This window comes from Anolis carolinensis, chromosome 6 (genome assembly GCF_035594765.1).
Source record: "Anolis carolinensis isolate JA03-04 chromosome 6, rAnoCar3.1.pri, whole genome shotgun sequence".
Taxonomy (NCBI): Eukaryota; Metazoa; Chordata; class Lepidosauria; order Squamata; family Dactyloidae; genus Anolis; species Anolis carolinensis.
The window spans coordinates 27326463-27345261 of record NC_085846.1 but is presented as its reverse complement, the minus strand read 5'-3'; the positions used below and the strand labels follow the sequence as shown (position 1 = coordinate 27345261).

Here is an 18799-nt window from a genome sequence, read left to right as displayed (position 1 = left end):
AAACATCAGAATGGAGGACATTGTGTGCTAGAGTGGGTTTATAGCTGAGGAAAGGAACATAGACCCCTGCAAATGCTGATTTGTTGCTACTATAGGCCCTTACCTTTGCCTGGCACGACTGGCACTAATGGACACTCGAGTATTCACATGTCCATCAGGGTGAGTGACTGCCTATTCTTTACTAAGAAATATTTCTATGAGAAAAATAATTTTGTATGCCAGTGATTAGAGATCAAAGGGAGGTCACTTCAATCATAACATTACAAAAAAAACCTCTATTTAAATGGTTGGAATTAAAAACTGTCTATTTTTAAACAAGGAGATGCAGCCTTAGCAGAATTGTTCGGACTGGGTGATTTCTCTTCCCCTGTGGATTATTGTTTTCCTTCTGCATAAGGAAGGGCACAGATAAAATGAGGAAAAAGGCTGCAGGAAAGATGTTATCTGCCGAGTGTGGGATAAATTAACTCTGGCCCATTTTCTTTTTTAAAAAGGAATGGCACTACTAGACTACAGAGGTCTGTAATGCTCATTTTATTTTTCAGGCTTTGCTAGCCTTGAGTCCCATATACAGACTTTCCCAAGACTGTTTCTATTCTGCACCATGGGAATGATTATGGCCTGCTTTGATATTCATTGGCCAGACATATTTTCAGCTTTTAAGAACAAAGCAAGTAAACTAAATGCATGTTTAAACAGCCTTTTCTGCTGAAGGGATATCAGCATTTTAGTCTAATTTTTTTTGACAAACTGAAGTAGAGAATAGTTGGAAGATTAAAACAAGCTAAAGGACTACTTGCTCCTATAGATATCTTCCCACGCAATAAAAGCATTTGTTGAAACTATCCAAGGTCATGACCAATAGGGAACAAAAATTTCTCTAAAACCTGGCACTAGAAGTTCTATTCCAGAGTTGTATTATAAAGACCATCTCTATTTTTACCATTTAACACAGAATGTGGCCTCTTTTCTGGTTGTTCATTCTATCAGGTTTTAATTACATGTGTTGTTTTGTCATAACTGGCACATAAACTTGAGAATTCCCTCGTTTAGTCTCTGGCTACCTCCAGTAGAAGTGTTAAGATAAACCCACAAATCCACAGAGCAACAGCAGTGGTGTAGAAAGGAACTAGTGCATGAACAATCTCTCCATTACACAGCCATGCAATATCTGCTAACAAAATGGGGCAGGGAGCGGGAATGAGACAACATGCACTGATCTAAGATGCACTGATCCCAGTATTCTGATTTTGCAGCATATAGCTGCATTTAATAGCAAGATCAGCCAACTATGTTCCCCTCCAGCTTCTTAGGGTTGACATTTGCAAAATGTGTTTTTAGTACCAGGAAAACATCATCTCACTTACCAAATCCTGGCTACACCGCTTCAGTTTCTGAAAAATTTACAAAGAAAGCCTCTCACCAGAGGAAAAGGAAAAATGAAGCCTAGGGCTATAAATCTAAAGTTTTTATTGAGGCAAAAAGACAGCTCAGTATGAAGTTAAAATTGAAACACTTTAAAGTTTTAGACAACATTTTCACAGGAACCTAAAACACATGCTTTTATTTTTTTTAAAAAGGTTTGTACAATACATTTCTACGTACATACTGTCCTGTGAAAGAGGAAGAGTTGATGGTTTGCTAAGGTTCAGCAAAATGATACCCTATGAAAAACAAAAATCTCCTGTATTAAAAATGAAATCATAGAGGACCAGAGCAAGGAAACAATCACTAATGCCCAAATCTGATCGGAAGATAGCTATTTGCTCAGCATTTTAAATCCACTGTGCTGTAGAGGTAAGTTTCAACCTACTTTTCTCCCCTGCTTCCAATACATTGATTCTCAAATTAACCTACATACAGGAAAATAAAAATTAGGCAGGACTCCCAAATTGATGGACGGAGGGCAAAATAGAAACCATAATGCAGTGGAAATGGGAAAAATAATTACATTTGGGAGATGACTGCTTTCACTTTATTAAAATACCCAAGGAAGCCCTTTCTTCTTAATTTTAGGGTGACAATTCCTGGAGCCGGCTGCATTAATGGTTTCAGCGTCATGTGATCATGTTTACACTTCAACACATTTGCACTAGCATTTTAGTTAAAAGTAATCTAAATTCATTTAACAGCAGACATGGGCAAACTTGGACCCTCCAGGTGTTTTGGACTTCCAACTCCCACAATTCCTAACAGCCTACCGGTGTTAGGAATTGTGGGAGTTTGAAGTGTAAAACACCTGGAGGACCAAAGTTTACTCATGTCTGTGGCTTGGGTTTTTCTAAACACTGTGTCTGTGGATATACAATGCTGTAAACCACTCCCCACCCCCAAATCAATCAGGATGCACCCTCCCTTACCATCCCAACAATACACCAAGTATAGCCAAAAAGAAATAAAAGAAATCTACGCACATGCTAAACTGTAAAAACGCAGTTAACACTATATGGGGTGGAAGGCTGTGAAATCACAGAGATGGTCTTCACAAAGAACAGGCAGCCTTCACCTGCTGTCCCTTTGGCAGCCAGTGCAGCCCTCAGGCTTTGTCTTGCATGAATTTGCTTCATTCCCCAAGCAAGGAGCAAGCTTGGAAACATTCGCCCATTCTCCCCTCCTCCCTTCCCCATGTAAATATAATGAAGGAAGGCAGGCAGGCGGGCAAGTGCACTGCCATATGGAACAGTTGAGGGCACAGAAATTGTCCGGTTTCTACAGCGGGCATCTTTCCCAGCCAGGAACCTCTCCGCTTCCTCTCATTTATGTTCACACCCAAAGTCTGATGTTTCAATACAAAAGTCGGGCAGAGGGAAAGAGCGAGGAGGGCGGGCCTGTTAGTTCTTGTCGTCTTTCTTGTCATCATCCTCTGAGGGGTAGGAGTGCCATGTCAGCCGCTCCTCATAGAACGAGATGACCACTTGCGGGCACTTGATGTTGGCTTCCTTGGCAGGGACTAGATCGGCTTCATCCGAGTTCTTCCTGCAGAGACGAGTGGAAAAGTAACTGGGATATATTGGGGGACAAGGAATGAAGGTTCATGTCTACTATTAAAATATTCTTTCAAAGTGCAGACAAAGCTGCTGAATGTAATGTGCAGCAGCATAAAGAGCGCACCTTTTGCTGCTGCACATTACATTTGGCAGCAAATACTTTTTTTAGTGTCAGAGTTACTTACATTCCTTATGCTGTAACCTGCCACGAGGAGAGGCAGGTAAGAAATATAATAATTTCATTGTTCACACTGATTCAGAGCTCAGTTAAAGAATTAGAAACAGAAACCCAATTACATTGATCTAAAAAGTAGTGAATTGCAGCCCTAACCATTATAAGTAATCGCTATTCCAGATCTTTACTGTACAAAGAATTTGCTATTAATATACTTGTTGGAAGGAACGTATTATTGCCAAGATCTGCAAGTGAGTTATATTAATGCTCTTCATAATGAAAAGCAGTAATGGACAATCTGGACCAAGAAACCAACTCATATGATCTCATGGTTGCCCATTTCACTCTCCAGAAGTTTAACTTCAGGACTCTGATGGCATAGCACTTTATGGTAAACAAGAGAAACTCAAATATTTGGGAACAGACATACCATTTCATTAGAAACATGAGCTCTCCACTGGAATCTGTAGCACCAATGATCCGTTCTGGCTCAAACCCTCTTGAAAAACCACGAGGCTTTTCAGACTGAAGAAAGAAAGAAACAGGAATGTTTGCAACAACTGCCAAAAGGTGTGACTTACAATTGTGAAGTTGTGTTAACCTTCAGGTGCTTCTGGGACCAGACTCCCAGCATCCCCACCGTGGGCTATTCTGGATATGGCTACTGGAAATTGCAGCCCCAAATCTCACTCCTGCTTTACAAGATGAGGTTGAATAACCCTTTGCCATTTGCTAACGCAAAATAAACCTAATATAACCCCAGAGTTGGGCTGCCCAACTAATAAAAAGAAATATGATGCCTGCTGTGTGTGTGTTTTTGGACTTCCCTCTTTGGAATGAAGATTCCAAAGGAAGTCCATTTGGAAGGAAGTACATTTAAAGAAAAGGAGCAAAGAGGAAGGGGAAGAGCGAAAACAAAGGAGGAAAGCAGGCAAATACATTGGAAACATGAACTGTGTGAGAAAAGGAAGCTAATTAAGATATAAGCAGAATAGAAATGTTGAAAAAACTAATAGCCAAAGGGTGGGTTTTAAAAAGTGTAAGCCAAAAAGTATGATGGAAGCAGCAAGGAAAAAAGCAACTGAACATCTGAAGAATTTTGCATACCAAATGCTGTGAACTCTGGCTATTTCTTAACCACCCCAAATAATTATCTTAAAAAAAGGAAATACAGCAAATATAAATAGTAGAACAAAAAAATCCCTCTATATTCAAAAGGAGTTTTAATTTAGACCAGTTGTTCCCAACCTGATTCTCCAGGGGTTTTGGACTTCAACTTCCAGAAATCTCAGCCATCTTACCAGCCGTTAGAAATTGTGGGAGATGAAGTCCAAAACAGCTGGATGACCGAAGGTTGAGAACTACTTATTTAGACTTGCAAAGAGCAATCCATGGAAGTCTGTTTTGCAATCTAGTGCTAAGCAACTTCTCCCACCCTTTAAAAAAAAAAAAACAATGGCATTGCATAGAGGAAATATCTGAATTGCAGCCTTCCAGGACCAATGTAGTCTGCATGCACACCAAAAAGTATTGGGTGTATCCTAAAACCTGGTAAAGCACATATAACTCCATCTTACAGAATGCATAGTGGAGCTGAAGAAACCAACTCAACTGGTAGGAAACTAAGTGGTATAACAAACAGCTAGTAATTGCTATATTCCTGAAGGGAATCACTAAGGTATTAAAAACTGTTCAGAATTATCCATGTTCCACAACATAGATTTTTAAAAATTTATTATATTTATTTTGTGATTTTAAACTTTTTTAAAATTTCAGCTAATTGGAAGTATTGAAATAGGACACACGCACACAAAACCAGTGCTGCCATGTACTTTTCCCCAGTGGGCCACAGAATGACTCTCCCTTACCTCTTCTCGCTTCTTCTTTGGTCTGCTTTCCTCGCCTCTATCCTCAGAGTCTGATTCAGCCTTGCGTTTGCTTCCTTCCGATTTCTCACTCTCATGTGCCGTTTTCTGGGACTGCAGGAACTCCGCAATGAGGTCGGGGCAATCGAGGTTCTCCTCTGGCTCCCAAGTATTATCTTCACTGCAACCATGCAACTCTTGTTAGGCAGAGAACTACACAACCCAGATTTTGCAGTTAGGTTTATGCCTATATCATTTGGCAGTATTAGAAAAAGTGGGTTTGATCATTAATCTCAACATTCCTGATGCGAGTCAACAGTAATGAGTTTCTCTGGGAGCAAGAGGGAAAGTTCCTACTGGAATCCTGACATTGCTGCGATTTCTGTGGAAACTTTTTGGAAGTGCAGAAGCAGGTCAACTACCCAAAGCTCCAAAACATGAGAATGTAACTTAGTGTATTCCACTAGTCTCAAGTTAAACTATCTAGAGAGAAGGGGGCACATGGGTCAGAGCCAAGCAACCAAGATTTCAGCTGTTAATTTTTTATTTCAAACTTGGTCTCATGAGATGGCTTTAGAAAAAAATTATTTGGAAAAAGGAGGAAAGGCGAAGAACACAGGTTTTTACACATGCACCCTTGAGGATAGGTTTGAGGAATGTGCATAAGGCCACACTGTCCTTTTGAGGTTGACTAAAAACACTTTAGTTAGATATGTAGAATCACTCTCCAGCACCAACTAGTCTGAGATTCAAGCAGAGGTGCTCCAAGACAGTTTTAAAGAATGCACCCATTTTTAGCATCACCTAACACTTGCAAGAGCACATTCAAATAATGGACTACTATCCTCTAAAGCCCAATAAAGGTAAAGGTTTTTCCCCCAATATTAAGTCTAGTCATGGCCAACTCTGAGGGTTGGTGCTCATCTTCATTTCTAAGCTGAAGACCCAGCGTTATCCGTAGGTTATGTGGCCTTCAAGGCCATATGGCCAGCAGGACTGCATGAGTTACCTTCGTGTCAGAATTACCTATTCATCTACTCATATTTGCAGGTTTTCAACTGCTAGATTGGTGGAAGCTGGGGCTAACAGTGGAAGCTCACCCCCACTTCTCGGTTTTGAATCGCTAACCTTTCAGTCAGCAAGTTCAGCAGTTTAACCTGCTGTGCCACCAGGGGCTCCAAAGACCTAAACTAGTTCTGAAAAAGTTAATACATTGCACTGAGGCCATGCTGGCAAATTGAAAGGGGAAGTGAAATAGACTTTGGTATTACTTTGTAGGACTTAAGTTTTCACCAACACAAAAACAGCATCAACTAAGTTGTTTAAACAATCACAAAAGTAATACAGAACACCTTCTGGGGTGAAGCCTTACTCTGAAAAGCCTTTCCACTTCAGTAGATACTCCACTTTGCCTTTTACCACCCGTCTATCAAGGACCTTCTCCACTACATATTCTTCCTCTTCTTCTTCTAGGACCTCCTCCACTTTCTTCTTGTTTTGTTTTTTTCCCATTGTGGTCGCCATTTTTGCAGTTTAAAGGAGGCTGTTAGAGACAAGCAGACAGACATGAAGATGGAAAATGCAGATCGTAAAAGAGTAACTGCTAGTACTAGTTGGAACAACCTCTCCAATAATTAAAATTCATTGTTTTATTGTAACATTTTAAAGTGAACCATGTCAATTCAAAGATGTATTAGTGGAAGATGTACAGTGGTAGAGTTGTACACAAGCACAAAGTGGAGTTATGCTTGAGTTTGTCACAAACAGGATGCAAGCCAGATAATAAAGCAATGGCTACAACATCTCACCATACAATGCCAATACAGCTCATGTTTGAATCAGCCCCTCTACTTTATCTCCTCAAAACACCACTGCACTAAAATGTAATTAATGATGTTCCTTACCACCGCAGATCGTGAGACAGATAGGTACACCATCTACAATTGGACACACTTGCTCAACACAAGTCAACAACATCTCCCAGAGCCAGATTTCTTTGTTCCAAATAAGAATGTTTAGGGGTTGCAACCAGTTGTTCCTCCCAAAAAGCAACAGGATTTGCAGAAAGCAAGCATAATCTCTTTCCCACCATAATGCTGCTCCTATTTTGAAAACCAAAATCAATGTATCTGATTATATGGTAAACACAGTAGTAGAGGGGAAAGGTATTCACAAGTTGTGGATCACCACAAAGGCACTCAGAAAGCAGGAACATTAAACAGCTTGCTTCTTCTGGAAATGGAAGTTGCAATCTACCAGAATAAGAAAACCCGGCTGGCCTCCTGGAGGCAAAGAATCTCTCAGTAGGAGGATGCGCTTGTGTCTGTTGGGTATCGGATAAAAGCCATCAAGCACAGCCAGGGTTTAAGAGGAAAGGGCCTTGTTTGCAGTGAACGATGGTTGAGGAGAGTGAGCAAAAGGCCAATGAATAGCAATTGAAAGGGGGAAATTTCTGAAAAGCATGCTTTCACAAATCTCAAACTGTTCTGGCTTGCCTCCCAAATTATTAGGATTGAAAGATCAGAGCTCTTTATGACTTCTCAGTGCAGGTAGTTATGGGAGCTCAATCAAGACTGAGTATTATGGTATCACTACAATAATAATGGGAACTATATGCAGTTTACTTGGATCCAACCAGTTTTCAAAATTCCTTCCAGAGAAACTTTGAAATAGCATGCTCATGTCTGTTTCCAAAATATAATTGTGCATGGTTTCATAGCAGTTCCAAGATTCAGGATCCCTCAAGGCCTGAGCTGATTAGATTGATATATGCATAAGAACAAAGATGCAGCAGAATGATAGGCTGGCACTTCTAAATGCAATAAACCCTATTCCTAATTTGAAGCTGCACAACCAGCTGGATAAATTCTAATATTTTGAGATTTGTTCCAAAACTCTTCCCTTTGTAGTCTGCACAGATTTCCTATTGGTTTTAAATATAGGTATTTTTAAAAAGAAAAATTCTGAGGATTACAATGGTCTTGAGATAATGTTCTAAAATTGCCCATGGTCTCTAAAAGATCTTCTCTGTGTGCAACTTGTTAAGAAACTGTAAACAAGATACAGATCGCACGAGGCTTTGTCATTTCAATTGGTTTTACTTACTTTGTCATCTACCAGGATTATGTATAATTTTAAATTTAATTTAATTTAATCTAGGGTGGGCAACCAAATGCTGCTCATCTGGGGCTCACAAGTCCACATACATCTCTCTGCCTCATTTCACACACCCCTACATTTCCCCACACCCAGACAGGCTCTCTCTGGTATCACAGCATCAATGACTGGTCATGCATCAATCTTTGTGCATTATGCAAGAGGAGGGGCTGCAATAATTAAGAACCAGATTCTTGCTTTCAAAGCTTCTACCTCAGATGGAAAAAATGGGGGGCAGGGGCGGTGGGGGGGGGAATTGTCCTTCTTTCCTCCCTATTAAGAGAAATATTGCTCTCCCTCCTGCCCAAACTGCTTAAGAAGCATGACACATACAGAAAAGCAGGTGCACAATATGACAAAGTATGATTCCCACACCCTGGACCAATATCTGCAAGTTTCATCTACCCACAGTGGAAAAGTAAGTCCTCACTAGGAATTTTCTAGGTCTTCCCAATGATATTATGGTATGCTTACCACAGTCTTCCTGGAGAGGACAGGAATTTTCTAGGTCCTCTAGGGCAACTCTATGGTAGTCATTCATTTTAACAGAGCTCACTGTTACTCATGGGTTTCCTGGTTCCATGGTAAGTTCAGGAATGTATTCCCACCAGACATAGCGGTTGTAACATACTCGTTATCTTTTCCCCCCAAAGAGAAGAGAGTTGGACGATCATATGGATTACTTGGAAAGACTACGAGGGTTACATGCAGGCCATACGAAGGAGGCGATTTATCAACACACGATTGGTTGATAAAGAATTAAAATAGTGTATGACTACTAAAATAATGTATAAATATTAAAATAAATATAGTGTCCCTACTTCGCGGATTTTCACTTATTGCGGGTAGTCCTGGAACCTAACCCCCCGCAATAAGTGAGGGAACACTTTATATGTTTTAATATGTATACTTCATGGAGTGCTTTAACATGAATATGTGTTTATGTTTTAGTAATGCTGTAACCAGCCTCGAGCTGTGAGGAGAGGCGGGCAAGAAATATTATTATTATTATTATTATTATTCTGGCGCCAGTCTTTGCTTTTCTTCCCAAAATTGAGACAAATCATAGAACCACAGAGTTGAAAGAGACCACAAGAGCCATCCAGCCCAGCCTCCTGCACATGATACTAAACCTCATGTTGTTTCTTTCTCATTACTAGTAACTTTTGATTCAGCATTGCATTCCACATTCTATAGACTCCAGCTCACCTCTCAGGGCAAAATACATTAATACAGGCCTGAGAGGCTGTATTACCAGCATTTCTGTTCCCAACTGTGATACTAAAAATGCACAAACTGAAGAACATCTAATAGAAACTTGGAATGAAGGGGACACATCTCAAGATGCTGTGAGGTGATTATTTATTGTTAAAATGCCAACTCTTTTGAAGCCTTCTTAAAAACATCTAAACCCAATCTGCAGGAATTTTGATTAAACAATTGTATACAATTTAGTGGTAATTAAATGATTCCCAGAAAAAGTACCTAGTACCATATAAAAGAAATGGCTGACAACAATACGGCAGTTAGACAGATTAGTTTTCTATGTGTCCATATCCTTTGCTGAATGATAAACATTTACAATTATACTTCTGAACCTAAGCTACCTACAGAGATCAGTTAATTAACAGGTGTAAGTGTAGAAAAGGAGAAGAAATTATCAACACAAAACAATGCTTGCCTGTCCCTGGTCCACAGTAAGAAGCCATACAACATACTATTATTGTGTTCTAGTTTTGATTCAGAAATTTATTTTGCTTGGTTTATTCTTTACAAAGAAAAACCTTTCACCTTTGCAAGGAGGTCTGTAAGTTCAGTTTTGAGAGACTGTTTGCATTTAGCTTTCATTTTAAGCCTGGTTATTTTAGAAGAGAAAAGGGATTTCAAAGTCAGTAATTTTTATACATTTCCCACACAAGCAAGCAGCATATAATAGACTACTTTTTGATGAGCGCAGAACCAAGGCACTTTGAAGAATTCTTGCTTATCTGATTATTGAGGGTTTTTTTTTAGTGGAAATGCCTGTTTTTATAGTCTGCATTCTGAGGTGGTAAATATATTGCATTTTATGGTTGTTCCTATTTTACCATTTATTATACATAATCCCCAAAATATCAATTAGCATTGAAAGGTAAAATGTAGTTCCTAGAAATAGAACAGTATTATACAAAGTTGTAAAAAGAAGGATGTTCACTAGAATAACTGAATGAGCTTTAAATACTGCTTCTTATCATCATTCCTGGCAGTGTGTATGTGGGTCTACCAGTGTGGTACAGTGCATTATTAGACTAAGACATTGAGAGACCAGGGTTCAAATCCCCGTTCAGCTATGGGAACCTATGGTGTTACCTCAGCCAAGTCACACTCTTTTACATTACAGAGGACGCCAGGCACAACAAGATAAGTAGGTGTACCAACATACTTCAGAGTGATATAGTGAACTGGGTGTAGGACTGAGGAAACCTAGACTCAACTCCTAGCAGTCATGAAAACTACAGGTGATGTTAGAAGAATTACTATCTCACATGTTTACAGAAAGGATAAAGTGGAACACTGAGTTCGTTGGAAGAACAGTAGGGTACAAGTGTAGTAAATTAGTTTTGCTGATATAGTCTTATACTTGGCTTCTCCCACCTATGTTTCGTTTTTACAGCATGTTATAGAGACCTAAAATTCTGTTGCCCACCACACATAACTGTATTATCTCCTTGAGCTACACACATACATTTCCATGTAGGCCTCCCAATGTATTTTGCCTATACAGTACAACACTCTGTTCTGATAAGGAATATCATCTGCAAGCAGCTCCATCCTCTGTGTGCAGTGTGCACACCAGAAACTAGCATTTTTACAAATTACCGGGGCATGCAAATTTTATATCTGTATATGACATAGTTGAACTAAATCAGTTCAAACACTAAATATCATTGTGCAACTGGTTCCTTCCCAGGAACACGTCTCTGTTTTGAATTTTTACCCTTTGGTAAAATGTTCTGCTATCTCAACGAGAAATGGCCAAAAGATTAAGTTTGAACTGCATTATGTGAGTCTACGCTGACCATAAAATGCAGTTCAAATAACATTGTTTAGCTGTGTAGACCTAGTCCAACTTCCATAGGGGTGATCTTCTGGAAAGACAGAGCAATGCCTCCCCATCACTTCCACAATACACTGTTTGAGAACCATCTCACACTATCACTATACAGTACTTCACTTTTATTAGCTCTGTACTGAAGCAAGATCCACACAACAAGCTCATCCCTCCTAATCCTATTTCTTCATACCTTAAGAAAAACATTGTACACAGGGACTCTATTACACTCTTTAAAAAATAATCACAGCCTCACTTTTACAAATATTCCAGGACTTTCACCATCCCACTCCTTAACTTTGAAATAATGTTCTTTATAAAATATTCGGTGCAATACTCTGCCAACATCACTCCCCAAATACGTATTAGGAGATACAATCCACAATCTCTGTATTTCATACCATTTATGAAAAGAAAACTTCCTATATATTATTTATGTGGAGTTTGTTTCCAAAAGGTACTAAATCCATTTTCTTTAAAAAATTAGTTTTAAGTGTCCGCACATTGCTACCTATGAGTAGATTATGTACAGATCAAAACTATCGAAATATTATTAAATCACTTGGGTTCTGGGCTTGGAAAATTGAATTTTATACCAAAAGAATGCATATCGTCTGCACTTTTTCTCAATTTCTGTTAGTAATAATTTTCCCACCATTTTTAATTAGCATCCCTGATCCAAAATTCCAGAATACACTAAAATTTAAAAACTTCCCACATATTATATATAAACACATGTGAATTAACTTCCTTGTAACAATATCAATGTAATTCATCATCCTTATTTGGAATTGCAAAATACAGTACACTAGAATCCAAAGTTGTCCATCCACATGGGTAGCTGAATTACTGAAATCTTTGCTTTCTGTTTCATTTTAAAATTGTATACAATTATATTCAGGCTCTGAGTATATGATGTTTATTTGGGCTGCATCTCCAAGATACATCACAATGTAAAAGGTGGGCCAAAAGTCACAAAGGCGTCTGATGTTTTAATAACTTTTTGAAAACGCTTTTTGAGATCTTATATGTAATGTAATGTCCCATATATTTTGTATATGATGCTATGGTATTGTAAACTAAAAACAGAATATGGAATTATTAAATACCAAAACTCTGCTGTGACATTCAGCCCACCCTATACACACATATGCAAAATCAATTCCTTCTAACAATCCTCAATGTAGGTTGAGCATCCCTTATCCAGAATTTCTACAATACACCCGACATCCAAAACCATCCACATGGGTGATTAAGAGAGGGAACATTTATTTTTGTTTTGTGGGTACAATTTTGTTTAAAAATGCATACAATTACCTTCAGGGTGCGTGCATGTTTATGAAACATAAATGAATTTCATGCTTAAGACTTGGGTTCCATTTCTAAGGCACCCCATGATGTATATGCAAGTATACTAAAATCCAAAATCCCAAACACTAAAAAGGATATTCAGCCTTTTAGATTCCCAGACACACATACCTCTCTCTTCACACAGGCATCTATTGTAACTTAGAAATCCAGCATCCATGTGCCCTATTTCCTCTGCATTTCATGCACATATTTATTGTGGAGATTGAGCATCCCTTATCTAGAATTCCAATTAATACACCAATATCCAAAATTGTTCACAAGGGTGACTGAGTGAGGAACATTTCTGATTTAAAATACAGTAGTCTCATTTAGCCAACCTTCGCTTATCCAACATTCTGTATTATCCAACGCAGTCTACCTTTTAGTAGTCAGTTTTTGTAGTCAATGTTTTCAATACATTGCGATGTTTTGGTGCTAAATTCGTAAATACAGTAATTATTACATAATGTTACCATGTATTGAACTGCTTTTTCTGTCTATTTGTTGTAAAACATCTTTTGGTGCTTAATTTGTAAAATCATAATGTAATTTGATGTTTAATAGGCTCTTAATTCCTTATTATCCAACATTTTTGCTTATTCAACGTTCTGCCGGCCCATTTATGTTGGATAAGCGAGACTCTACAGTAGTTCAATATACCCATTTTTTTTTTTGCAGGCACACAGTTATTTAAAGAAACATTGCATAAAACTATCCGGCTATACATACACTCCCTAGTTTTAATGTATTTATACTTAAAACTAGGGAGTTATTTTTCAAACACCCAGTATATGACGTTTAGGAAACTTGTATGAATTTCATGCTTAGATTTAGGTCCCATCTCCAAGACACCTCATGATGTGCAGGATGGGCCCAAAGTCACAAAGGCATCCGATGTTTTAATAATTTTTTGAGAAGATTTGATACATAATGTAATGCTCTATATACAGGCAGTCCTCGAATTACAAATATCCGACTTACAAATGACTCCTAGTAAAGAGGGGGGGGGGGGGGTGACACAACAGAAGTGAGAGAAATCTATCTCTAGGAAGGGAAATTCATTCCTGGAAGAGTTATCACAGTGGAAAGGTGTCTCCCCTGAAGCACTCACCAATCCTTGATTCCACAACAAGCCAAATGTTTAAAATCCAGTGATCATAGGGACAGGAAGTGAGGTGAAATCTTTTGAACAGGGGCCAAACATCACAGGGGGGTTAATTTTTCCCTATGCTTTCCAAAGATTTTATTTATGGATTGCTGTGAGTTTTCCAGGCTATATGGCCATGTTCCAAAAGCATTCTGTCCTGACGTTTCGTCCACATCTATGGCAGGCATCTTCAGAGGTTTGTTGGAAACTAGGCAAGTGGGGTTTATATCTCTCTGGAATGTCCAGTTGGGAGAATGAATTCTTGTCTGTTTGAGGCAAGTGTGAATGTTGCAATTAATCACCTTGATTAGCACTGAATATCCTTGCAGCTTCAAAGCCTGGCTGCTTCCTGCCTGGGGGAATCCTTTGTTGAGCAGTGATTAAATTGCCCTAATTGTTTCCTGTCTGAAATTCCTGTTTTTCAGTTTTGTTCTTATTTACTGTCCCAATTTTAGAGTTTTCTTTAATACTGGTAGCCGGATTTTGTTCATTTTCATTTTGCTCTCTCTCTCTTTCTATATATATATATATATATATATATATATATATATATATATATATATATATATAATCAGCAGCAAATTGAGAATACAGATATAATGTATTTAAAAAACCCACAAAGTTAAAAACTTGGCATTATAATAAATTTCCTTTGACCAGAAGCTGGCCACTTGGGGAGTGTGTATGTGTACTACACACACACACACACACAGAGCTGGAGTTATACTGAAAAATATACCAATTTACAAATTCAACTTAGGAATAAACTTACAGAACCTATCTTCGTAACTTTTGGACGACCTGTATTTATTATTATTGTTGTTGTTATTTATACCTGCTTTTTCTCTCCACAAGGAAACTCTACTGCAGTCATGGGCAAACTTCAGCCCTCCAGGTGATTTGGACGTCAACTCTCACAATTCCTAACAGATGTTTGCCCATACTTGCTCTACTGTATATGATGCTACGGCATTGTAAAAGAAAAACAACAAAAATTAAATAAATTATTAAATACCAAAATCCCTTTGGGACTTTAGCAAGTACTGTACTCCAAAACCCCAAACACTTCTGGCAAGGAATATTCAGCCCGATAAAAACACCTCTTTCCTACACAAACACACCCCTTTCTCTTCACATGGGCATCACTTGCAAGGACATCCAGCATATTTCTTCCCCTCATCTTTCACACACAACTTTTTTTTTTAGCTCCTCATCATTACATATTCATTCAGGGCCCTTCCACACAGTCCTACAACCCAGAATATCAAGGCAGAATAACCTACAATATGTTTCAAACTTGAATATCTGAGGCTGAATAGAATCCCGTATTATCTGCTTTGAACTGGAATATACGGCAGTGTGGACTCAAATAAACCAGTTCAAAAATATTGTGGGATTTTCTGCCTTGATATTCTGGGTTATAGGGCTGTGTGGAAGGGCCCTGAGTCCACGCAGCCATATATTTCACTTCAATGCACATATCGTGGGATTTTCTGCCTTTATATTCTGGGTCATATGGCTGTCTGGAAGGGCCCTGCGTCCACACAGCCATATATTCCAGTTCAAAGCAGATAATTGTGCGATTTTATTCAGCTGCGTGGAAGGGGCCTCAAAGGCCTTTCAGATCTCTCAAAATAACACCAACAAAAACACACGCCCCTCGCTGTTCACACTGAGCTGGAAACCCTGCATACTTCTCATCTGTTTCATGTACATATTTCCCACCACACTTTGCTGTCTCCTCTATGAGAGATGAGTCGCTATGAGGCACTTTCCCCGCAGAAAAGCTGCCTCAGGAAACCTAAGCAGGGGATTAGTTTCTTTCCTTCTCCAAACCGAAGAGTTCCTTCCCGCGTTTTCGCACACATTCCCCCCCTTGGGCCCACCCCCAATATGGCCGCCCAGCCCTGAAGTGCCTCAGCCGCCCCTTCCCCTCGCATCCCTCGGTCCTTATTACCTGAGAAAGCCCCACCAAAGAAGCGTGCGGCGAACGGTGATTTAAAACAACAACCACAGCCGCCGCCACCACCACGACGAAGCGGCTGGAGGCCGAGCGAAGAGCGCGCACAAGGCGGAAACCCTTCAGACTCCAGGAATGGACGGCAAAAGAGAGAGACCAAGAGAGCGAGTGGCGGTCCGCGTTCGATCCGCCTCCGCCAAACAAAAGAGTCCTTGCAACCCCTCTACCCGCCGAGGCGCAAGGCGCATGCGCGGCTCAACCTTCGATGGCCCCCAATCTTCTCCCTCCCGCCCAGCCCGCTACCCGCCCGCGGCATTCTGGGACCGGATATCATCGTCTTCCCCAGCCCCCCACCCCGCCATTTCCTTCGTCCCATAGACTTTTAATAGAGACAACCCATCCGCATTTATAGCGTCTATTTCCGGGTTTCCTTGGGCTCTTTTCTTGTTCATAAAAAATGTATTTTCTTTGTAAGGCTCCTTCCACACAGCTGAATAAAATCCAGCATTTTCTACTTTGTGTTGCTGTGAGTTTTCCGGGCTGGATGGCCATGTTCCAGAAGCATTCTCTCCTAACGTTTCGCCCACATCTATGGCAGGCATCTGCAGAGGTTGTGAGGTATACAGTATTGGAAATTAGGCAAGGGAAGTTTATATGTCTGTGGAAGATCCTGGGTGGGAGAAAGAACTTTTGTCTGTTGGAAACAAGTGTGAATGTTGCAATCAATCACCTTGGTCGCATTGAAAAGCCTTGCAGCTTCAGGGCCTGGCTGTTTCCTGCCTGGGGGAATCCTTTGTTTGGAGGTGTTAGCTAGCCCTGATTGTTTCATGTCTGGATTTCCCCCGTTTTCAGAGTGTTGTTCTTTATTTACTGTCCTGATTTTAGAGTTTTTAAAATATTGGCTACCAGTATTAAATTTTCACTGCTAATCAAGGTGATTAATTGCAACATTCACACTTGTTTCCAACGGACAAAAGTTCTTTCTCCCACCCTGGATCTTCCACAGACATATAAACTTCCCTTGCCTAATTTCCAATACTGTATACCTCACAACCTCTGAGAATGCCTGCCATAGATGTGGGTGAAACGAAAATGCTTCTGGAACATAGCCATACAGTCTAGAAAACTCAAAGCAACCCAGGGCCCTTCCACACAGCCCTATATCCCAGATATCAAGGCAGAAAATCCCACAATATCTACTTTGAACTGGGTTACCTGAGTGCACAGCCGGGGCCCTTCCACTCAGCCCTATATCCTAGAATATCAAGGCAGAAAATCCCACGTTATCTGAGTGTGGACTCAGATAACCTAGTTCAAAGCAGATATTGTGTGAATTTCTGCCTTGATATTCTGAGTTATATAGGGCTGTTCCATGCAGCCCTATATCCCAGAATATTAAGTCAGAAAATCCCACAATATATGTTTTAAACTGGGTTATCTGAGTCCACACTCAGATAATGTGGGATTTTCTGCCTTGGTATTCTGGGATATAGGGCTGTGTGGAAGGGACCTAAGTAAGTACTGTAAGTAAAACTTTATTTCTATCCCACCCTATTTCCCCATGGGGACTCAGGGTGGCTCACAGCATGAAAGGCAAACATTAAGTGCCATAAAATCATCATAATAATAATAATCCGAATCCAGACTGACAAAGTTCTGGAACACAACACATCAGACATCACAGTTGTGGAAAAGTAAAAGATTTGGATCATTGATTTGCCATCCCAGGTGACAGTCACATTGACGAAAAACAACAGGAAAAACTCAGCTGCTATCAGGACCTCAAGATTGAACTTCAAAGACTGGCAGAAACCAGTGCAGGTGGTCCCGGTGGTGATCGGCACACTGGGTGCCGTGCCAAAAGATCTCAGCCGGCATTTGGAAACAATAGACATTGACAAAATTACGATCTGCCAACTGCAAAAGGCCACCCTGCTGGGATCTGCACGCATCATCCGAAAATACATCACACAGTCCTAGACACTTGGGAAGTGTTCGACTTGTGATTTTGTGATACAAAATCCAGCATATCTATCTTGTTTGCTGTGTCATAATAATAATAATAATAATAATAATAATAATAATAATAATAATAATCCAGGAATAAATTAACAAAACTCCAATGGACAATACAGCACAATCAATAATCATACAAATGACAAGATAAACCATAATAACAAATTAAAAACAATATAGATAAAAACAGGGTTAATACTACTACTACTACTACTAATACTTTATTTGTACCCTGCCTACTTCCCTGAGGGGACTAAGAGCCATGTCCATATTACATTCCTATTTCATAAGGCCGGATCGTTAACCATTAGCATCTCCATAAGTCTGAGTACATAGGAAGGTTTTTATTTGCTTCCTAAAGGAGGACAGCAATGGGGCCATTCTGATTTCCTTCGGGAGGGACAGGGGACTGCAGAGAAGGTTCTTTCTTTGTGGTTCTTTCCTGCCTTCCTCCCTTCCCCTCATACACATGTCAGGAATAATCAGCTGATCTGCTTCACTCCTTTTTTATCCCAGTTACACACAAGAGGGCCACTTCACCTAGCAGCAACCAATCTGCTTCATGCCCTCTATTACATAACAGTGGGCCACTTCACCCAGCAACAACCAATTGGCTTCACACCTCCTATTACATGACAGGCAACCACTTCACCTAGAACCAACCAATCTGCATCCTGCCCACCATTACACCCAGAGGGCCATTTCACCTAGCAACAACCAATCTCTTCACGTCCTCTATTACATGACAGAGGGCCACTTCACCTAGCAACAACCAATTGGCTTCACACCTCCTATTACATGACAGAACTGCTTCACCTAACACCAACCAATCTGCTTCCTGCCCACTATTACACCCAGATGGCCACTTCACCTAGCAACAACCAATCTCTTCACGTCTCTATTACATGACAGAGGGCCACTTCACCTAGCAACAACCAATTGGCTTCACACCTCCTATTACATGACAGAGAACTGCTTCACCTAACACCAACCAATCTGCTTCCTGCCCACTATTACACCCAGAGGGCCACTTCACCTAGCAACAACCAATC

The 18799-nt window shown here is 40.0% G+C and overlaps 1 protein-coding gene across 2 annotated transcripts; it reads right to left on the bottom strand.

The window, feature by feature from the left end:
* Window positions 1–1453: 1453 nt before the first annotated feature.
* On the bottom strand, window positions 1454–16016 carry cbx1 (chromobox 1). Of its 2 annotated transcripts, XM_062957017.1 has the most exons (6): window positions 15729–16016; window positions 14607–14735; window positions 6400–6570; window positions 5031–5208; window positions 3593–3687; window positions 1454–2976 (listed from the first exon to the last, which is right to left on the bottom strand). In XM_062957017.1, the coding sequence occupies exons 3-6, from the start codon at window positions 6549–6551 to the stop codon at window positions 2832–2834; spliced, it is 570 nt and encodes a 189-aa protein (XP_062813087.1). In that variant the 5' UTR covers window positions 6552–6570; window positions 14607–14735; window positions 15729–16016; the 3' UTR covers window positions 1454–2831. The 2 variants fall into 2 exon arrangements, with proteins under 2 accessions (XP_062813087.1, XP_062813086.1); XM_062957016.1 differs by lacking the exon at window positions 14607–14735 and having other exon boundaries at window positions 15729–16015.
* Window positions 16017–18799: the final 2783 nt, after the last annotated feature.